Raw genomic sequence first — 24,301 nt, 5'->3', positions numbered from 1 at the left:
AGTTTATTATTTTAATTTTAGTTTTTTAAGTTGACAATTTTTTCAATTTTGATTTTTGTAAGTATTTTTTTTATTTTTAATTCTTGTAAGTTTATGTTTCTTTAGTTTTAGTTACTTTAGGATTATAATTTTTTCATTTATAATTCTAAGTTCATGCTTACAAGGACAAATTGAAAAAAAAATATAAATATACCAAAACTAAAAATGAGTAAAATATCTTATAGCACCAAAATTAAAAAGGTGTAAACTTAACGGGACTAAAATTAAAAAAATGAACTTATAAAACAAAAAATATATTTAAGTCATTTAGTAACAATAAATAAGGCTTAAATACATTTTTAATTTTTATAATTTAACATTTTTTTTTACTTTTCATCATTGTAAAATTATTTTTTTTGTCTCGAACTTTTAAATTTCAAATTATGTTTGTTTTGTTTTTCTTATAACTCTTTGGATAATGTTTTTTTTCACTATCCAAAAAGTTACTTGAAGTGCTTTAAGGATAAAAAATACATAATTTGCAAGAATTAAAAATAAAAAATAATTTTGTAAGATAAAAAAACATAAATGCACTAAATTGCAAAAACTAAAAAAATATTTAAATCTAATAATTAAGATGGGAAGTTATAAGATTGGTTGGTTGAAAGAAGAAAAGAGAGAGATCTTAAGTTTGAATTCCTTCCACTAATAAAAAAACTGATAAATTAATAACTAATAAAGATGTGCTCGAAAAAGCTTAATTTTGCAAGTATACCTGAGAATTTATGCAAACAATTTATGATATATGTACAAGTCGTAATTATTTTATTTCAATAAACTCTGTAAAATAACTTATGAAAATACCTAATAACTTTTGCTAAAATAGTTTTTTCTCATCAATTATAAAAATAATTTATACATGATAAACAATTATTCATTAAATCTTTAATTTACTTATTTACCCAATCGCACTCTAAAACAATTTTCCTTTTAAACCATTAAATGAGTGTACAAACTATTTGATTATCGTTTGTTTGTTGGTTTATGCAAAGAAAAATTAGAACAAAAATGTAAACAACATATGATCTAAAGTAAACAACAACAAAACTATAACTATATACATCTATCATCTATGCCTTGGTAAACATGCTTTACTAAATTCGTGTGTGTTTGAATGTGTCGATAAAACTGATTTGGGTTAAATTGATTTTGGATTGATATGATTTATGTTTAAATATTTTTATTATAAAATTAAGTTAAAACTAAAATTCGGTATAAAATTTTGAATTTAATGTAAAAGCTACTCTCAAAGTAGCTTAAACTTACAAACAATGGACTCTGAATCAATTCCGAATTTTTCTCTACCATAAAATCAAACATAAATTTTTTATCTAAAATCAATTTTAAATCTAAATTTATTCAAAATTAATTCAAAATTCAGAATCAATTCTCAATGTAAAATCAAACACTCCGAAGGCTATCTTCCAATCCGATAAGCTCCATACCAATTACTCCATATCTTATTTTGGAAAACTTCTAAAAATAGGATAAAAATATGGATCAATCTTAAGATACCTTTATGAGTTCTCCTAAATACTCTTACGCTTACTTAAGTCTAAATAAGTTGTTCATAAATTCTTCCAAAGACTTTTATTATTATGAAGTGGGGTTCACCAGAATTATATTTATTAAAATAATAGTACAACTTTTTAGTAGAAACCACGTGAAATCCACGTGAAAAGATTGTATAACTAGCATTGCTCACGTGAACGCTAACGCAAAAACCAAACAAAACACAAGCAACGAATTCAATATAATTTGTTTAGGTGGGAAAATAACCAATCGACCATACACAGCTGCTTTTAATAAAATTGACACGTACCAATTCATCTATTTATTTATTTATTCATATTCTTCAGCAACAGTTCAAAGGGGGGAATACTTAGATGGAATTTCCACATGTTCTTACTAGCTAAAGTTCGGTATTTTATTGTATTGTATCTTTAGACCTTTCTACCCTGTTTTGTCATTCTCTGTTTGGCGACCATGGGTTTTTTTCATGAAGAGGCATGGGCGCGAACACGGTAAAAGTCACTAGTCTCTAATGGACTCTGGGCTATTAGCCTATGATCCAGTGCTTAGGGATCAAACTAGTTCTTAGGGATTAAACTTGTATCTCCTGCATTACATTATTAGTATAATACTCAAATTAACTGAACTAATAAATACATTATATTATAAATAAATAATGTCGTTATATATAACACTAAAATTTTTAATTTATATTTAATGTTACATAATAAATTTTGTGATGATTATTTTTTATCTAATAATTAATTTGTTTACATATATAAATTATAAATAAAAAACATAGGTTTAATAAGTATTTATATATGTAAAAAAATATCAAATTTATTTAATTATCAATTGTTATAAAAAAAATATCTAAATACATCATTCAATTAAATATTATGTTTATTTAATTTTTAATCATTATAATAAATATTTAAATACATCAATCAATTAAATATCAAATTTGTTAAATTATCAAATTTTGTAAATAAATTAAATAAAAAAATTTCTAAAAAAATAATTTTTAAAATTTTTTATTATCACGATAATATATAAACTGGGCCATTAAGATCCTACTTTTGTGGGATTCCAGAAATTTTATAAATAATTTTTATAAAACTAGTAATTAAGAGTTGATACTAAATTAAAGATATTTTTGTAAAAATATATTACTTTATTTTCGAACAATATATATTTTAGAATTTTAGGTGTTTTTCAACTGTAATTTACACTATTAGTAGTTGATTATTAGATTTAATAGGTATTGCTTTTTTTAAAAAAATAACTAAATTTTAATAATTGATTTTGCATTGTAAAATACAAGATTACTAAATTTTAAACAAATTTAAAAAATATATTTTATATATTAAAAAGCTCATTATATAATTTTTGTGTCTATTATATATAACGACACTATTTATTTATAACATAATATGTTTATTAACTCAATTGGTTTGAGCGTTATCCTGCTTGGACCATTAATTTTTATATAAGGCATTTTTATCCTTTCACTATTTTGTTGGGTGTCCCAACAAAAATGTTAGATGCTCCCTAGAAATTTCCACAAAAGGTTCTCCATACAGGATCTTAAAGTTACCAATTGGGTTTGGGTTAGGGCTTGCTCATGGCTTAATTTGTCATATATTGGGCCCGAATCTCTTAAAATGTGGTCCAGAACAGTTTGTAATTTGTAATAAAAAACGTTTTTAAAATATAAATTATATTTTAGATTTATGATAAATTTTACTGTAATATGATATTATTTTAAAATTTTGATAAAAAATATGAAAATTTAATTTAAAAATTAAGATGGAAAATATAAAGTAAAAGAGATGAGAAATTAAACAAATTCAAGTACGAACATAACAGGATGTACTAAAAAAACTGTGATGTTTAGCAATCACAGATGCTGTTATTGGTATGGAGTAAAAAAAGGATGCTGATTTTGGTAGCTAAATACTGTAACATACTGTCAAAAAACAGATTTTGGCAGTTTTTAAGTGACCGCAAGTCCAAAACATAATGTACAAATTTTGGCTGTTTAGAACCCTTAAAAACTGCATTTTCAAACTTGGTAATTATGACATTTGTGTAGAATACTTGTCAATTTTTCTGCTCCATCATAGAACTTGATTGAATATTTTTAGTGAGGTATCTTTTTTTAACTATATTTTTTCTATTTATAAAACTCAAATTCTAGACTTTTGCTTAATATTTTATTCATACCAACAACTTTATGGTATTTTCTAACAATTTTTAACAACTACAAAATGAGTAAACATGCTGCTAACAATTTTAACTACCAAAAAAGTCAGTACTTTCAGAAGTAAAAAGTTGTGAGGAATCCAACCGCTTAGTTCCCAAGCATTTAGGAGCAATAATATTTTTTATTTTGTACTATATTAAAATTGTAACGATTTTTCTAATGAGTGCAACATTAAACATAATAAAATTAATTAATTGAATAGCCAATATATTAGATTGAGATTTTAAAAGACTTTTTTTAGCATAAGAAAATCGTATAAAATTTAAAAGATTTTATGAAAATATAACGATTTTTAAGATTTTTTTAAAAAGATTTTTATAATTTAGATTTTGTAGTTTTAAATTTTAATGAATTTATAAAATATGAATTCATAAAATTTAAAAGGATGTTATAAATTTATAAGATTTTAAAATATCATAATTTTTTAAAAAATATTTAAAATTATAAGAGTTTATAAAAAAATAATTGATAATTTACAAATTCATCTTTCATTCATAAAAACCCGGCCATATTTCAATACTTAATTTTTTTATGAAATGAGTCACGTGAGCTTTTTTGTCTTATTTGATTCAATTTTTTAACAGAATAAATCATATTCAATTAACAATTGAAACTAGTAAACAATCGTACTAATTATTGTTTTCTTTATAATATAATTTTTTTAATGCAGAATTATAATATATTTCATTTGTGCTATTATAATTTTCCTGTAAAAAAAAAAAAAGTACCAAATCATCCCATGATTCTACAACACTCCCAATTACTGCAGTAGTACTGCTCTTCTACCCAATTCAAAATTTTATATGTGCACACCAGATGAACAGTATTAGCTAGTTATTATTAATGAATTAATCGACCACCAAATTAAGACAAGCATGGTGCTTACCTTGCTAATGTAAGGAGCCCCACCGATCTAAGCGTAAGAAGCCTTTCATTGAGCTTCTTCCTCCGATTTCTCCTGGAAACAATGTTTCCTTGGATGCCACTGATGAAGCGACACTGTCGGGGGAACTGGAATCAATAGTACCCAATAAGGCCTCATCCAATCCCCAACAGCTGTGACCAGAAATAATGAAACTACTTATGTTAATTCAATTAATTACATAATGTATCTTTTAGACTACATAGGAGAACAATGCATAATGTTTAATTAAATTACTATTATTTACCTATCAAGCTCTTGGGTTTAGAGGAACATGTTGGATTCCAACATCTTTTACGGCACCAAAAATAGCGCTGAAGGTTGTGACTACCTGATAGAATGTATTCAGGTATAGTCACAAGTAAACTCAAGAAAGGCCTTTGAAACTCCAAGTTCCAGACCTGACCAAGGATGATCTGCACTAGCTCATCTGTCACCTTGGTGGTGCCATGATAGCACTTTCAAAGCAATTCATATGCAATCATTATAGTTGCAGCTAAGAGCATCCTCAGTTGTCAAATTGCAAAGCATGATACACCTTGGAGCTGGCCACATGCAGCACCAGTGGTAGATATAAATCCATAACAACATGGGGGTAAATTAAGAAACCTAGGAGGGAATGTAAGAGACTAGACACAATTTTGGGCAGTGTGCAAGGGAAGTGTAATCAGCACCTGGCAAAGAATGCAGTGATAGATATAAATTCATAAGCAGTTTCATCCTCTAGCATTTCCTTTTGTTTGTCTGTCCAGCATTCTTTAAGGCATAAGTTCTTACAGAGATGAAATCATGCTTAAGCATGAATAATAGGTATGATACATCAATCGTATATCAAAACAATGGCCTTTGTCAAAATTATTTCTTTACAGGGAAAAAAAATACTATAAAAGAGAAAAAGACTACAGAGCAGGAAGAAAGTGAATCCTCTTAAATCATTTAAGCTAGAGCGATTATGCTTTCAGCTTGATACAAATCAGCTTAACCAAACAATGACAAACACAGCAAAATCTATCCAAACAGAACCCAAGAAATCATTAACAAAATGTAAGAAAAAGATAAAATAGGCCAAACACACATCCAGACAGAAGCAAATCCAAACATATAGGAGATTCACATGGCACAGGGAATAGATTGAACAAGAAAAGGACCACAGAACATTCTGAAAGTAACACAATCATGACGAAAGAAAATCATCTTGAGAACTACCTATGTCACTCTATGTAATGTAATGAAAAAACATGAGTACAAAAAGTATGACACCGATGGGGAGTCTCCATTGGTTCAATATACATAGAAGATGGTTTTGCTTTCGCGTATGAGAGAAGATGGAATTCTTCCTCCATTAAACATCAAAACCTCCGTCTAATTTACTGTGACATTCGCAGAAAATTATACAGTTCTAACTAAGAATAAAAAATCATTCTAACACTAAAAACCATTCTCCTGTTGAAGCGATGCCATAAATAGATCCATTGCTAGGAGAAACAATATCCTAAGAGAAATAGATTCAATTCCATAGCTCATACGTTAAATTAAATTCCAAATACTCCACAAAAGGTTTGACTGGCTCCAATAAAGCTCAAGAAGCACTTGGGAGTGAAAACCCTAAAAGTTGAAATGAATAAGAAACGAACAAACATCGAAAGCTACCAATGAATTAAACCCTTAGATTCATGAATAAAATGAAGGAGAGGGAACTCAACTTACATGAAGGAAAGAGGAGGTGAAGAGCGCTACGAAATACGAATCTTCTACTTTGAGAATAGCGGCGTGGCAGATAAGATGGTGGAGTAGTGATGAAGATGAGAGAGCACTGAGAATTGACATTATTAGGATTGAGGAGAGAGGGGTTTGGTGTGGGAGAATAGAGATTTCAGATAAACCGCCCCCCAAAAAAAGCGCGCCATTTTCATGTTTCCTTACTCGTGGCTTCGGAAACTTGAGAAAGAAATTTTTTTACTTGTTAAAACTAATAATAATTAAATTTAAAATCTATAACAATATATAAAAGCAAATTTTTTTTTTGTGCCCACATTTCATATTCAAATATTATCCACTCTCTCCATAATGTACTGACCACAGTCATTTTATTTGTCAATTTCTTATGTCAGTAATGGCTATTTTTTGTGCTGTTTTTAGTGGTTATATTTTTTTTCTTCTTGAATCCAATGTTGTCGATTTGATCAAATACGCTTTTTTAATGATAAGAATTTTGGTATGAAGCAAATTTAGTAGTCATTTTTATAAAATATGATGTTCTTTAATATCTATTTTTGAAGATTGATTTTTTGTTTATTAATGTTTTTTGTATGGTGTTGTTTGCACTATATATTCACATCGTTTATTCCCAATCCCCTTCAATCATAACTTTCACCCGTAGGCTTTTACTTTTTGTTTGATTTTCACCATTTTTATCATCTTTGTCAATTCACATTCATATATCCAGCATAAATTTTTCCCCTTTCTATTATGCCATTTTCTTCCTATTTTTTATTTATAATTTGCTGTTGATGTAGTGATGCTTCAATATTTTATGGATCAGCAAATGAAATATATATTACCATGGGTATAACTGATACCCCTAACAGAACCATATTACATGCAAAGCAAATGTCCCTACAAGAAACACATGGAACATATATACCCCAATCACCAAAGCATCCCATCTAACAATTATACATCACAATAAAACATCGCGACATGTTGCTACTTTATAATTGTCATGTTGCAATGTCAACCACGGTCCAAAGATGTTAGCAACTTACACCAGATTGAAGAAGTAAATTAATTTCAGTAAGTTTTGGTCTAATTTCCTCTCTTCTTTTCTCAAAAAAAATCTTAGTTTGTCGTGATTGTCCAAGATGGATTTTGAAGTTCTATCAGAGATAACTGAATTTTCAGCTTAAAGAAAATACTGTGCAATTAACTAAACAACATACTGGTGGGTGTATGATGAGGACGTGATTCCTACTGTATCAATGCTTTTATTTGTTGCATTATTTGCTACTTACTTGATTTTAGGGAGAAACATATTCATGAAGTTGAAGTGATTGCACAAAATGTCAAAAAATGAGCCTATGTGCATGATGTATTCAACAAACAAGAAAGATGTTGTCACGTAAATGCATGTTAGCACGGTGAAGGAAATGCAAAAGCAAGAGAACCTATGCTGAATGGATTGATTGGTCTGTCTACGCTGAGACTATTGGTTGCATATTTATGTCTTGATGCATACAATTTAAGTTGACTTCATGGGAGTCTTCATTGAATGCCTACTATAAGATTATATTTTAACAGTTTTACTTTTTGGTCTTCCTACGTTGAGACTATTAGTACGTACTAGTTTGTTAATGAAAATAATTTTTTTGAAATTTAAAAAATCTACAAATCTATTAATTAAATATGTCCATTATTTTAAAAATTTTAAATCTTTCAGTTTAATAATTAGAACTTTTCTTTTTTGGTTTTCAACTTACTGATTTTTTTCAGTTTTTAAACAATTTTTTAAAATAATTTTTCTCCCTTTAGAATAAATAAAGGGAGTTAAGTTTTAATTGTCTTAATTTATAAAAAAAAATGAGAGCAACAAAATAACTAATTTCTATTTTGCTTCTTTTTACTTATCATTTTCATCTACTGAAATTTAAATCTACCCATACTGTTAATTTTAAAAATCTACAAATTTATTAATTAGAACTTCCCATTTTTCGTTTTCAACTTACTCAATATTTTTTTCATTTTTAAACAATTTTTTTAATTATCTGTCTCCCTTAAAAAGTAAAGGTGGCTAAGAAAGATAAATGTTAGGGAAATTTAAAAAAATAAATTTGATTTATTAATGATAATTTGTGGCTTTTTAAAATTTAATTTGAATAGGATTAGTGAAAAATAAAAAAAAGGATTAAAAGACAAGCACCAAAAAGAAGTGATGGGAAAAAAAACTATGAAACTAATTTCATGTTTATAAATAGTTGAGGTATAAGAAATAAAATAATTACATATATAAATATACATGTATTTAAAAAATATATTGAATTAAAATTAATAAATACATCAACTCAGATAAATGTATAATATATCAAATTTAGCATAATAGAAATGTGGACACAGAGGTACACAACGCATGCGTTTCCACTAATTCATATTAGTAAAATAGCTTAGATTGTTATGCTTAATAGTTTATTTTAAGGCCTATGACCTGATCTTTTAAAAAATTTTGAGCCTAATCTTTTTGCTAGACAAGTTGAGCCGAGTCATCTTTAAATGGGTTGGATGCTAATTGCTATGTATAAATATATTTTGAGATTAAATTATGTAAAAATTGTTCATTTTTCTCTCTTAATTCTTTCTTTTTATGTGAATAATTAGAATTTTAATATCATTTAAGTTTTTGCGCAGAAAGTGTTAAAAGTCTATAAATTTATAGTGATTGGTGACTAATTGGCATAGAAAAACAAAGTAAGGTCCAAGGAAGCAAAATTGAAGATATGAAGTTGTTCGTTTAGCGCGTCTAAGGCGCTTAGCTCGACGCACAAGCTTAGTGGGCAAAGTATGCTTACGACCAGAAAGTATGGAACCCAAAGGCATGCTTAGCGCGAGAATACCTCTATACTCACTAAGCGCAACAATCGGGCTTAGCGTGAAGATTACGTGAAAACCAAGTTGAATTGCACCTATAAAAGAATGAGAGAGAAGGAGGAAAAAATACACAAAATTCTAAGAGAATATAATTTCTTATAGAAGGCAAAGATTAGAAAAAAGAGAAACAATCATTAGGATTCATTCTTTCTCTTAATTCCTTTTCTTATCTATCTCCTTTTATATCATAATCCTCTTGCAATTGTAAGGTTTCCTATGATAATGAGAGGCTAAACCCCCAGTTGTTGGGAACTCAGCTACCAACTGCTCTTAATGTAATTTCTTTTCTTAACTATTATGAATATTACTTTTTTACATTATCATTTCATGTGCTTAATTTTATTGTTTATGGTTTAATCATCATTTGCATGATAAGTTTTAAGGGTAGCGTTGGAAAGCGTTATTTTCTAAGAGAACTGGGAAAGGGTATCTAAATAACTTCATCAATGGGGATAAATTGATTTTATTTAGCCTGTTAAAGGGATTTGGGAGAGAAGATAGATAAGTTAGTCTCTTTCATGTGAGGGATCTTGGTTAGAGTATATGAGTAGATTACAGGTGTAAATTGGAATAATCATTAAAAGAAAAATCATTAATATTACATCAAGAGTAGCTTTGGTAGGCTAAGTTATCAATATTCTCGTCTTCTGAATTACTTCTGCAATACTATTGGCTTGTCTTCTAATTTTTGTTTCAATTAAGTAATTTACTTTTATATTTGTTCTTCTTCTCTTATTTATTTTATTTTTATGCCAATTTAATTTATTGTTTTCTTTAAAACATTTTAAATCAATTTATTTATTACTTGAAAATTATATATTCATTTATTTAAGTACAAACAAAGTTCATGTGGACTTGACACTCGAACTTTTGTTTTACTTTACTACTTGTGACAATTTGGTGCACTTCTCAGTCATCTAACATTGGATCATAGGTCTCCAATGGGCAGTCTAACTACTTTCGCCCGTAACCCCTTAATCAATCACAATAAGAATCCTAACCACCCTTAAATCAACACAATCAGATCTAGAAATGAAAACAAGGTGTTTTGTTCGAATTTGAGGCTTTCTCAATCTCCATATATCTAGAAGAGGACAATAAGAGGGGTGATTGTGGTTGTGAGAGAGACAATTACAATTGTGGGTGTGGATATCAGTTTGTGGAGGTTGTTGGTGGCACGATGGTGTTTGGATAATTGGCTTTGCTAAATAGGGTGGCACTGGTTTGAGTTTGATGCAAAGGTTAGTGGTGTTGTGGGTGGCGATGCACGGTTGGGTATGGTGTTTGGGTGATGAGTGCGGATCTTTGTTCATGGAGGTTGGTGCCTTGGTGGTGTCAACTTAACCAAATTCACGAAAAGGTATAATGGAAGCAATTTTTAAAAATAATTGGCATGGTCAACTTTTTAAAAATTGAGACATTTAATTGAAAATTTCTAAATAATTAAGGGACCAAATGAATAACGAAGCTCTTTCTCAACAAATAATTAATATGGCATTGAATTTTGTAGTATAGTTTAAAAAAATATTTAATTCTTAACAATTAATGACTTTTTATCATTTAATTTTTTAATTTTAAAAATTTAATGGACATGAACTAACATTAATAATTTTATTCAGTTGTTAAATCACAAATCATTTTTGTTATGACTTTTATTGTAGTTATTGCAAAAGTCAACAAACTTGTCATACATGATAAAACTATAATTGAATGGAGTGTGTAAAATTATTTTACAATATAGTGTATATCTCTTTATCTCAATATAAAAATGTCATTTCTTTCTTAAATATTTTTATTATACCTGAAAAATAGGTTATTTTCAAGTTATTACAAAATTCACTTTTATCATTTATGTACCTAAATTTTTTTTATGTTTCAATGTAATATCCATCTTATTCTATTAAGTGATGACGTAACAAACATATGTCACATCATAAAAGCCTAATCAATTGACACGTCAACAAATTGAAGCTATATCATTATTTATTATTTAATTTATTTAAAAAATCCTCCACCCAGTGCCGTCGTCGCTCTCCATCATGATCGCTACTGCCATCGCCGCCAACAACGTCCCTGCTGCCACCTCCCTCCCCTCCTCCTCCTCCTTCACAATCCAACCTCCAATCCACCCCTAGCCCCGCCACCTCACCCCATTCATCTTCTTCATCCTTTCACCGCCACCCCTCCTTTGCGTATAATCACAACCTCACAACGACCCTATACCATATCAGGTTGGTGTGCATGTGACAGCCACCACCAACCTTGTCACCTTGCGTCGTTGCTATGACAGTGTCTGCAATCTCCTTAATGCGCGAGGTGTCGACATGGACAAGGCGGAGGTTGAGATCAACGGCAAGGGCACAGTTGACGATGCGGTCGACAAACCTAAGGTAGATGATGAGGTGGTAGGAGTGGAGGCGACGCGAGGGAGGTAGGCGAGGGAGTGGAGGAGCATGGCGGCAGACTTGATCTTGTCAAAGGAAATCACATTTTTTTAAAAAATTTATTAGTCAATAAAATATAATAATTAAATTTTTAAATAAATTAAGTAGCAAATAATGATATGACTTCAAATTACTAACATGTCAAGGGACTAGATTTGATGGCGTGACATTCCATCTATCACGTCATTACTTCATAGAATGAGACTAACAACAAGTATTACATTGAAACATAAAATATTTTTAGGTATATAGATGACAAAAAGTAAATTTTAGACAATAACTTAAAAATAACTTATTTTCCATATATGAAAAATATATTTAAGATTTTTTTTATATAAAAATAAGTCATATAAAGTACTTTATATAAAATAGTCAATTATTCTTATTAAATAAGTTCTTCTCAGACAAATCATGACGTATGTCTTTATTTGAGACAATATTCATTTTTATTTATAAAGAAATTATATTTATTTATGTTTCTTACTTATTTTTTATTAGGTAAGTTTACGTTAGGCAATATTATAATAGATATAAGACATTAAATTTAATATATTATAACAATGTCTATTTTTTTTTTACATAGAGATACTCATATTTCAATCATAATAAGATCAAAGATACAAATAAAAATAACTTAAAATTATGTGGACTAACATAAAATAAAGACACCCTTATAAGAGAATGAACCACTTGATTAGTTTGTCTATGAACGAACTCAATTGATGGGTTTACATTTCTGAATCCAAACTTAAAATTCATGATTTCATAAGAACCAATAGCATTAACTACTTGCTTACAATCTAACTCAAAAATAACATCATGCATACTTTGCTGCTGAGCCTATTTGATCGAACATAGTAGAGCAATTGCCCCTGCCTCATTTGCTGAGGGAGAACCGTGAAAATATGAAGTGGTTGCTGCAATGTAATTGCCTTGATCATTTCTGATACAGGCAGCAAAACCATTGCCCCTTAAAAGTTGCAGCGTCAATGTTGCATTTTAATTATAACAATATCTCTTATTATTTATTAACTATGTTAGGTTTAATTTATGAATTTATGTTTTTGCCAATAGGGCATGTCTCTTCGCCTTTTTTATTTTATTTTCTGATAAGATGAGGAAAATGAGATTAATTTATAACATGCCATTATACAAAAAAAGTAACTGAAATTAGAGTGTGAGCAAATTCATTGCACAACAATTGAACGTAAAATGAGTAAAAAAATGTAAATTAAAAGTTGCTAATGCAAGCAACCTTGAATTTTATTTATTTATTTATTTCATGCTCTCTACCACCTTTTTTTTTCTTTGGTAATGAATGCTCTCTACTTTATGTGAACTTTGATTTACATATCCATCGGGGGTTTAATTCTATTATTAGTGCATAGCTTGCGTTAATTTAACCTTTTGAGGTTTTAGTTTTGCAGTTTGGGGTGTTGCAATTGAAGTCATGAAAATCAGTACAATTGTAGGAATTTTGGAAGTAATTCAATCTTATCTCTTAACTAAATAATAATAATAAAAAAATCATATCTTTTTATGTGACGTCGTACTCAACTTTTCGGAAAAGCCGAAATGTTCCTGCGGATGAAGTAAAACCATATATACAGAATAACATTCAGAATTATGAATCAGTGCATTATGAAAGTGTAGCAATAAATTCATAACATTTTCACTAAAGGCTTCCCAATTTTTACACCAGTGGAATACCTTACCTTTCAAGAAGGTAACCAACCACATATATTCCTTGAGAAAATTAAAAGTATTTTTCACTAAAATAAGAATTATTTATCTTAGAAACTCGCAATCACATAAATATAAAAAAGCATTCCCAAAATAAAAGTGGCTATGCACTAATAACAATTGCTAGCAGAAACCACGGGTACCAAAAGTTCAGGGTAGAACAGGAAGTTCCACCTTGTCAAAGGAAAAGAAGCTGACCCTTCCCTCTGTGGCCAAGCAAATTTTCAAAGGAATGCCACCACATTGTCTCTCAAGGGCTTCAATTTCTGCTCTAGATGGATGACCCCTAATAACATAAGATACATGTTATAACTGATTAAATACATTTCCATAACAATATAACAAAAAGAAAGGGGGGAAAAGGAAATTGGAGGCAAGGAAAATTTTGCTTAGATATTAATTAATAAGGACAAAATAATCAGTGAGGTTCTTTTTCAGTTCAATTTTTTAAAATAAATAACCATACTTTGTGCCTAAGTGGTCCTAACCTAATAGATAAATACCTACTACAGCTAGTTGCTCACACTTGCTCTACCAGGAATTAGAACTATTCCTCCAAGTCCCAAATGGCTATCAACTTATCATGGATGTATTGACGCGCATTTAACTGACAACAGATATCTTTAGACATAAAGTTTCATTTTCCTATTGCCATTACCTTTAAATCCTATCAGAGAACAGACAGGTGCAATGCCTTTATCAATTCCAAGTATTTACTTTGAGAAATAAAATAGCCACATTGCCACCCACCAGCACCTTACAAGACCCCACCCCCAACCACACATGCCACACAATGAAGTAGCATGTCTGCCAGCATGAATTCCTCTGATACAATAGAGTGAGTGCCAAAATTAAGTCATGATATGCTTCAATTACTCTTAGTTGTGTTATCGTTTACTCCATTGGATAATAATATAAAGATCACCAGCCAATTAAATTTCTGAATCTAAACTAATCTTACTGATACAATGAGAGATGTAGTATTTACCTAGATAAGTACAGTAGAAAACTCGGATCACCGGGAGAAGACTTTCTAAACCTGCTGTTTGGAAGATAAACATCAAAATCTGGCCTCAAATCATTTATCTGCAACTTTCCAAATAACTTATGGCATATGCTAACCAGTGCCCTAAAGGCATTAGTTAAGAAACTAAAATGAGAAATGCTTTTATTGGAATGCGCAAAATCATGCTGTCTATGACTTTTTTTATGCTCTCCTATGATTTCTACATAAATACTTTCTCTTTTTAGTTTCTTAACCAATGCTCTAAGCGCACTAGTGAGCAAGACCCATAACTTATTGATGTAAAGCTCTGATTTGAAATTTGTGTCTTCTAGTTGTTTGCTTTCTTCGGTGACTTCAAGAGCAACAGGTTTATGGGAAGTTTTTATATACTCTTCAAACTCCAAGCAACACCATGACAGCCAATTATGTAGCCAAGAGACTTGAGATGCCTGTAAACCTCAAACAGCTCCCAACAACATCCACTCTTCCCACTAGCAACCTTTTCATACATTTCTGTTAGAGATATGCTTCTACCACCATTATCTACAAGATGTAAGGCTCCTAGTTCCATAAGATACCAGCCAAATCAGCCTTTACATAAGCTCAAGTTTTCAAAAGTCATTATGAAATTTTAATATGAACTTTTTTTCTCATGCAAACAAGTGTATTGCCTAGTTACATAGTTTCTTATTCACAGAAAGCTAAGGCTTTAAGAATTATGCAACTCTTCTCTACTTCTGAATGTCGCATCAAAACAAGGGGTATATATAAAAAGATGGCATGTCACCTACAAAGTCTCCTCAATTGAAGAATAAATCTTGCCACTGCGAACTATTCCAGTTGTTACCCACATTTTGCCATTCTTCTCAATGACTTCTCCCATTCCCATCTCTTCATTCCAACAGCCTTTGGATTTCATGTTCCTGGTAAATGAAATGCAAAATGTTCATTTTGAAAATCTAACTTTAGCATGGGAAACAGAGATATTTCACTAGAAAGTACTAATTTACAATGTAAATATGCTTGACCTGAACTGCAACTTGGGCATAGAACCAGATGAAGAGCCAAGCTCGTCTTCATCACTTGCATTTTGCAAATAGACCTCATCATCACTATCTTCACTTGAAGAACAACCCCTTGCCTTACCTTCCATAGATCAAAAGCTGTAATTTAAAATATCAACCAACTGACAGCAACTTTGGCAGCGACAACGTTGTTAAACTCGAGATTCTATAGAATCAGGATTCAGGAAGGGGTGAAAACTCATAACTCGGGAAATATAACTCGAATAGTAAGATCCTACGTTCCTATCTAAAATGCCAAATTATACGTAATATTTAATATGTAGTAATATGCATAAAAAAAACAACAACAAGAAGAAAACCTCTTAGTCACATCATTAAACAAACTTAAATTGAAAATACATAATCATAACAAGGGATATGATCCAAATGGACAAATACAATACATAATCCAACAGAGCTGTGAGAACAATCCAACTGAAGAGAACAAAGAACAAAATACTAACACACAAAAGAGCTGCGAGACCAAGTGAACAGTGAAAATCATATATGAGAGAAGAGAACAAATTAACAGTGTAGAGAAACCTTGGGAATAAGGAGAAGTGCAGTTCAGTTCGCAAAACGGAGGCGAAATCGGCGACGGCGGTGCAGAGCAGCAGCGTGCGACCTAGTGCGATGTTCGACGCGGCCTAGTGCGGTGGTGGTCCTGCGACGGCGGTGCGACCTCACTGGGTTTTACACGTTCAGGAACAAAATAATCCATTACTCTAGAAATATAACGGACTTTTGGCAGGAGATAATTTTTTTTAGAATGACGATTTCCGACAATTATAAATCCTAAAAAATATTATTAATTAATAAAATTTATTTGATTGATGATAAATATTTTTAAGAATATTTAGATAAATTTCTTTTAAATATTCTAAAAACTTAAAGAATTAGATGATATTTTTTTTTATAAAAAATAAGAGTTGGGTGATATTATTTATCAAAATAATTAATCAAATAATTTTTTTAGGAAATTAGCTAAAAATATTTCCTTGGAATGATGTTTTTTTATAATTAATACCAAATATGAGAAACAAGATTTTCAAAAGAGGATAATAAAAAAATGATTTAGTCATTGATCTGGTCGAAATACTAAATAAATAGATTAGAGATTCAATCGATAAGTCACTTATTAACCTTATATATATATATATATATATATATATATATGATTAATTTATATTTTTATACTTCAAAAATTAAATTTATTGTCATTATTAAATTGTAAATATCATATATTAGTATAAATTATTTTGTGGATATTATCATTCATTAAATAACTAAAAAAAATTATTTTTTAAGACTGAATACAAAATTTATTGGATAACCGTAAATAAATCGAATAAAAATATATAAAACATCATATCATGATCAATATGATAATAATTAATTATTATATATTGTTATAAAAAAAAATATTATAACAACATATTATATGTCATTCAATATTTAGTCATTAATAATTTAACATGTCATAAAATTAAAAAAACTTATTGATCGAGTCAAATTGAGCTAACTCAATCTGGATCATTAGGTTTGATCAAATTGGATGTTTGTATTTCCGGTCTTATTCCCTAATTGGACAATCTTAAATATGATATGGGGTTCCAATTACACGGATGAGGCTATTCCAAATTTTAATAACTATGTCACAAACTAACATTATAAAAAAAACTAAAAAAAAAATCCCCTATGTCCTATTACTTTATTTTAATATTTATTTGAGAAAACAAATTTTTAATTCAAATGGAAGACAAATAGTAAGAAACTTATGGTACTCACTCACATGCTCAATCAATTTTATTACACTCTTTAATATTGCTTTTGGTGGAATAATTTTGTAACAATACCATGATATAAAATGATATATGAACACTTATATATTATAAATTTTTATTTATTACTTTTAAAAAAATCCTATTAAATTATATCATTTATTATATTATTATTTTTTCTCTCTATTTTCTCTTTTTCTTTTATCATGGTGTTAATTAGCATATGTGTCCATAAAAATGCTCTTTAGTATTTAAAAACCAATTTAAAGAAGAAAATGATTCCGTGTACCAAACTCTTTGAAAAGAAAAAAAGAAAAACTTTACCAAACGCAAAAATACTCTTCGAAAAAGAAAACATTTGAAATATCGAGAGATTAGAGACAGCGCCGCCTCCGAAGATCAAACTTGGTTGAGAAAATGATGTGCCGTAGGACGGAGTTGTATAGAGAGTTGAAGCAGCGTATCACACATCTTCGACATTTCTGCGACACGCAACAAAAACATCTTCAAGATCTCGAATTGCTCAAGTGCTTCAAATCTGAGATTCAATTCGAGCTTGCCTCTAATCACTTTCAGGTTCTTTCAATCAGTGATTAAATTACTTTTCACTTCATAATGCTCGATATCTTCAGTTGCCACACACATGACACTTCACATTTTCATGGGTGTTGCAGAATGCTCGAAGTGATTCCTCCTTAGGGGACTTTGTGGTGGACCCGAACTCACCCAGTTCCAAAGATGTGGTTTTGCGAAGAAAATTCGATTCGGGTGAGGAAATTGCAATTTCTGCTATTCTGGGACCTCCCAACTACGTGAAAGACCTTGTTTTTCCAAGGGATGCTTTTGTGAAAGTTTGTGTGAAAAAGCCAGCATTGAGCTCCATGTTGCAGTTTGACTGTGATGTTTATGAGGAAACTGATAAGGGCTCTGATTTTGACATCTACAATGCTTATTATCTCAGATCACCTACATGTCTCAGCCCTTCCATTTACAGAGGCCCTTTATTCCGGTAAGCTGTTACTGGCCCCTTGTTCCCTATAATCTATGTTTTAACATTTTTGGTTTTCAAGTTTGACTGCAAGTCGATTTGTATTGATTTTACAATGTTGTTGTTGATACATTCAGTGGCTGATCTGCTTCAATAAACAAAGATTGGATTTATGTTATAGATTAGAGTTAATCGCTTATTTAATTCCTGAAACTGTTACTATTTGTCACTTTAATTCTTGGATTTAACAAAATATATAAAAAAAGTCCCCGGAACTATAATTCGTTCCATCTAAGTACCTAAATTTAACCACCTAGTGTCTTTTTGGTCCCTGAACATATGCTTACCCTCATTAATATCATAAGTTGTTTGTTGTGCAAAAAAAATATCACTAAAGCCACACGTGTTGGACTAATTTGAGTGGCGGGTACTTTTTGAGAATTTTCTTTTGATCTAGGGTCTAATGTGAATGACCCACCAAATCTAGGGACAAAAGTGGCTATTTATTCTATAGCTGTATAACTTTATCCAAGTGCCTACACATTTGACTTGCTCGGCTTTGATCTTTTGGTGTATACTCAGAATCCCAAAGATTATTTCAACCTCTCCCCGTTTTGTGCACATTGTATTCTAAATATGGGACGATTGGGGAGAGATTAAGTGAGAAACAAGTCCAAAGGGGTTCTGTGTGGTGGAGAGACTTAGGAGACTTCATAGTAGAGGACAACAATGGTTTACGGACAATCTAACATGGGAACTAGGGAATGGAGACCTCATTAGTTTTTGGGAAGACATATGGGTGGGGGAGAAAGTTTGAGTAGAAAGTATGGAAGGTTAGCTTCAAACTCAGAAGAAAGAAGTTGCCGAGTGCAGGAAATGGGACATTTGGAGGGGGATTCATGGGTTTGGAATTTGAAGTGGAGACGAAGTTGGTTTGTTTGGGAGAAGGAAATGATTGATGAGCTTATGGATTTAATACAGCTGAAAGTACCAAAGAAGGAGATAAAGCATAGGAGGCTATGGAAAGGGATCAAGTCCAAATCCTACTCTGTTAAGGAAGTTTATGAGACATTGCAACAGCAAAGTAACAATGAGGAATCTGATTTCTTTAAGAATCTATGGTCTACACCAGCGCCTTCAAAAGTATTAACTTTCATTTTGGAGGGTGGTCTTAGATAGGGTGCAGACAAAGACAAAGGAAGCTCTTAAAAAGAGACGTATTGTGATGGAAAACAACGACTACATGTGCATGCTTTGCAATCAAACTGAAGAGTCTATTGCACATTTATTGTTTGAGAGCAATTTCTGGTACCAGGTTTGGAAGAGTGTTTATAAGTGGGCACATGCCAATAGACACTAAGGCACATTTTAGTCAGTATACTGGCATATGTGTGGGAAGGAAGAAAAAAATAGCATGGGGGACAGTATGGGCAGCAGTGATATGGGCATTATGGTTGCACAGGAACAGTGCAGTTTTGAATGCTGAGCAAGTGCTGGACCTTATCTAGATCAGACCTTGGAAATGGTTAAAACAGAAAACAAGATCTTTCTCACAATCCTTTTTCGAATGATCCTCACAGCCACTATTCAGTCATGAACGAATGCAGGAACAGGTGAACATCATGATTTTTGAGGGTAACAGTTCTAGCTTACAGTATATTTACCATACACAGATTATTCTATTATAGTTATGTGGATAGAGAGCTGCGCTGTCAGGAAAACCAAGTGAGATCAGTGATATTTTACTAAATAGGGATTGGTATGCAGTCACATAAATGATTCTTAAGTTAGGTAGCCTGACGGTTTGTGCTTGATGTTTAATGCTGCTAGCTTATTTCATTCAAGCAATACTGTAATACTCTCTGCTGATGGAGAATTCTGGTACAGTAGGCCATGTAGGTTCTTTTATGCTTTGAAATAGAAAGGGACTGATAGGCAGGTGCATAAATGATGCATAGTTACGTAGTCTAACTTGAAGTTTCTTTTGCATCTAGTATTAGTGTTGGCTGAGGGAAATGTTAGGCTATGTACTGAAGCATTCACCTTTTTTTTTATTGTAATATGATCTTCTTTGGTACCACTAGTACCAATTTTTATTGGCTAAAATATGTTTTTAGTCCTCAGAAATATGAAAATGTTCAGTTTCCGTTCCTGTGAAATTTTTGTTCTGCTTTTTGTCCTTATTTTATAAATGTGTCATTTTTTTGGCTCAAAGCCAGGTTTGGTTATATCCGATCCTAAGTGGTATTATTTTTTATTTTAAAATATAAAATACGAATTATGGGGGTTAAAAGCTTCCACAAATTGTATAAAAAATAAAAAATACAATAATATAGTTTGTGGCATTTTTTAACCGCCACAAATTGTAAATAAATATAAAAAAACAAGCCACCACCTGAACCATCACCACCACACCTGAACCAAACAGCCACCACCTCCAACCAAAAAGCCCACCATCTCAAAGTAGCCAAGCCAAATCCTAACTCCCAAATCAGAAATCCCCACCCCCAAATTTGAAACCCCTAGCTCCCAAATCAGAAAACTTCTATTAACTAACCATGCCGAGAGTGTAACATGCTTCAATGTTTCCGACATCGGCACAATGTCTGAGGAAATGGTGAAGAAAGTCACACCAGTTTTTGGCTTTGACTGAGAATGTTTTGTGGGAAGCTTTTGATAAACACAAGAGAGTGAAGGCCTAAGGAGTTTAGTCTCTTGCGCCTGTTCAGTTTCAACAAATCAATAAATTAACCAAAAGCATAAAAAAATGGTTTTTTTAGGAGATTGAGAAAGTTGCATATGTTATTAAGACACTAGTGAAATCAGAGGGGGAAGTTGCAGTGGAGCTGAGCTTGCAGAAGATGGAGAGGACGAGGTCGTTGGGGAGAGAGTCAAAGAAGTCTTTTGTCTTTTCCAGCAAGACATGGTTGGAGCTGGAAGTGGAGGATAAGAGAGGTGTCTCCTCGTTCGCATGAATATGCCTAAGTTAACCTCTTGGGTCTATTTATGTGGCTTTGTCTACAAATACAAATAGGCGTGTTGTGTTGTGTAATGGAACTTGGAACTTGTAAATGAGTGAGAAAGAGAGAGAGAGAGAGAGAGAGAGAGAGAGAGAGAGAGATAAAAAGGGTAAATGCAAAGTGGGAAGTTTCATAGATATGAGAGTTGAGACAAGAGGAAAGGGTAATGAATCAGAAGAGGGTAAGTGAGGTGGCAGGAGGGAGTGGAATGAGAAGAGAAGAAGAAGGAGAGACTTGGAACTTGTAAATGAGTGAGAAAGAGAGAGAGAGAGAGATAAAAAGGGTAAATGCAAAGTGGGAAGTTTCATAGATAGGAGAGTTGAGACGAGAGGAAAGGGTAATGAATCAGAAGAGGGTAAGTGAGGTGGCGGGAGGGAGTGGAATGAGAAGAGAAGAAGAAGGAGAGGCTTTAGGAGAGAGAAAGGGGTTTCCAGCGAAGAAGAGGAAAGAAGGAGAGAAAGAGTTTTTAACGTGTCAATATTTAATTGGCTAATGAGCCAGCTTACCTGCACAGTCAGCGCTTCGAGCCAAAAAATGACACATTTATTAAATATGAGGGCGAAAAGCAAATAAATTTTTTTGCAGAGACGAAAACCGAACATTTCCATATTTATGAGGACTAAAAACATATTTTAGTCATTTATATATATATATATATTCTATCTTTGCTGATAAAAAAAATTGCACATTATATCCCTATGTAACATATTTCTAGCTATAAAGCGTAGAATTTGACAGACATCAAACATGACACGGACACGGACAATTTGACACGGCTAATGTCTAAAATATAGAACACTTGGACACCACATACACAAAAAGAGGACTCTAATGAAATGAAATATGAGATACATAACAAAATATCTAATTTGATAGTATATTCACCTTTTTAAACCAATCTTATATACTTTTTCTACGATAACAAGCCTATAATAAAAGAGAAGTGTTTGTGCTTCGTAATTTTCTAGTTCTTTTATGCTGCAATTGTTACTGTCATATAATCACTTTACTCGAATGGCTTATAATGTGTTTGGAAACCTGTTTGGTCGGTGTTAAAACGGAGGTTTTACACATTCCAATGCACAAACATAAAAGCAATGTGGGTGTTAGAATTGCATTAAATTGAAAACAATGGATTTCCAAGCACACACTTAATCTCCCAGGACTTCTGCTTATCCTTCTATCTTTTTATGTACCTTGGCTTCATAACCAAGACCTCTCTACCTAACTGTCTATTTTAAGCATCTATCCTTTATGGACCTTGAGCCCTGGTGCAGCGGTAAAGTTGTGCCTTGGTGACTTGTTGGTCATGGGTTCGAATCCGGAAACAGCCTCTTTGCATATGCAAGGGTAAGGCTGCGTACAACATCCCTCCCCCATACCTTCGCATAGCGAAGAGCCTCCGGGCAATGGGGTACGAAGTTTTTTTTTATGCTGCAACCAATAGTCCTGATGGATTAGATAGTAGAAATACATTTTCACAGGATTACTCATTTTGACTATAGTTCTTGCTGGTAAATTTGGAGCAACTAAGCAAGCCACTTAACTGTTACTGTAAACTTTTTGGCTACTCATCTTCTGAACTGGTTAGGCCCGTAGTTTGATAAAACCATAAATCTAAGCCTGTGAAAATTTAAACTGTGCTAAAATGAAGAACTTGTTTTTCGTGTTCTTTAGAAAGTTAAACGGGCCTGATTAACAGAAATGCATCTCCATGTTATTTTTTCAATTTCATCAAATCAACACCCATAAGCTGGTTTTTAGTATCATCATTTTAGTAAACCATTAATAAATTATACGGGTCTTCTTACTAATACTTGTTCATTGTCTTGTCTACATCCATGTGAAGCACATTGGATGATGAGTTGCAAGATGCTCTCAAGGAATACCTGATAGCCAAGGGCATTGGGGTAAGCCTGACCAATTTCCTTCTCCACTACCTACACAAAAGAGAGCATGAGCAGTACATGAACTGGTTGAAGAAAGGTGAAGCAGCATTCGTGGCAAAAGAAGGGTCATTGAGGGAATCATCAGAGTTACATTCTTGATTAATGTTTACTCATATTTTAGTCAATATTTTTTAGAGTTCGGAAAATGATTTGGTTGTCTGATAAGTAAACTGATTAGTAAAATGTAGAATCATGTTTGTTACTTTCTTTTGTAAATGATATGCATCTCAAATTTTGTAGAAGTTAGATAAGAGAACTTTTATAAAAGTTAAGTGTATAAGTTTGATTTTAACTTATGGGATACACTTAATTAATTTTACCTTATTCTCTTCTTATAAGAAGTTTATCTAAATAGGTCTAAAATAGAGTGAAGTTTACTTCAAAAGCACCAAATCTAACTGGAACATACCTATTGGTTTTTAATCACTTTTTTATGGCAAATGTTAACAAATATCCTTAATACATTGGTTAACGAATCAAAAAGAGAGTGTTTTTTTATTGAGATGTGTAAAATTATGTTGTTTATAATTTTTTTTTATGTTTTTTTTATGATTTTCACAATAGTTCTTTAATTAATGTCTTAAGGATACTGGTTAGTAAGATTTTTTATTTTTATAATATGCAAGGTCTGAAATATTCACTAATGATATAGAACCTCTGCTATGTATTGTTCTTTGGGCCTTTGTCTTTCCATGTCCCCAAAAGGTCTAAAACTAAAATATGCAGTGTATTGTACCATTGTTTGAAATTAATATTTGCACAATTGTTTAAATGTAGGAGTGAATACTCCAATCTTCAACTTTTACTAAGCTCTCAGTTTTGTTGCAATTAACCCCTTCCACATGTAAGGGCCACATTATATCAAAATAGGACATTAGGACCTGTTGCCTTTTTCCTAGTTAAGTTGACAGTGACAACCTCACGAGTTT

General features: G+C 31.4%; 1 protein-coding gene, 1 long non-coding RNA gene and 1 pseudogene across 2 annotated transcripts; 1 reads left to right on the top strand and 2 right to left on the bottom strand.

Moving 5' to 3' along the window:
• Window positions 1–4,324: 4,324 nt before the first annotated feature.
• Window positions 4,325–7,054, bottom strand: LOC102661154 (uncharacterized). Its single transcript, XR_419970.3, has 3 exons — window positions 6,447–7,054; window positions 4,987–5,413; window positions 4,325–4,873 (listed from the first exon to the last, which is right to left on the bottom strand). It is a non-coding gene; the product is annotated as an uncharacterized lncRNA (long non-coding RNA).
• A 6,415-nt stretch (window positions 7,055–13,469) lies between these two features.
• LOC100782940 (uncharacterized) lies at window positions 13,470–16,377 on the bottom strand (annotated as a pseudogene).
• Window positions 16,378–17,680: 1,303 nt separating this feature from the next.
• Window positions 17,681–23,668, top strand: LOC100784023 (MAM33 family protein). Its single transcript, NM_001255561.2, has 3 exons — window positions 17,681–17,991; window positions 18,090–18,424; window positions 23,273–23,668. The coding sequence occupies exons 1-3, from the start codon at window positions 17,833–17,835 to the stop codon at window positions 23,469–23,471; spliced, it is 693 nt and encodes a 230-aa protein (NP_001242490.2). The 5' UTR covers window positions 17,681–17,832; the 3' UTR covers window positions 23,472–23,668.
• The last annotated feature ends 633 nt before the right edge of the window (window positions 23,669–24,301 follow it).

The sequence above is a fragment of the Glycine max genome, chromosome 19 (assembly GCF_000004515.6).
Source record: "Glycine max cultivar Williams 82 chromosome 19, Glycine_max_v4.0, whole genome shotgun sequence".
Taxonomy (NCBI): Eukaryota; Viridiplantae; Streptophyta; class Magnoliopsida; order Fabales; family Fabaceae; genus Glycine; species Glycine max.
Note: the sequence above shows the minus strand (reverse complement) of the source record. Positions and strands in the feature narration are given on the sequence as shown.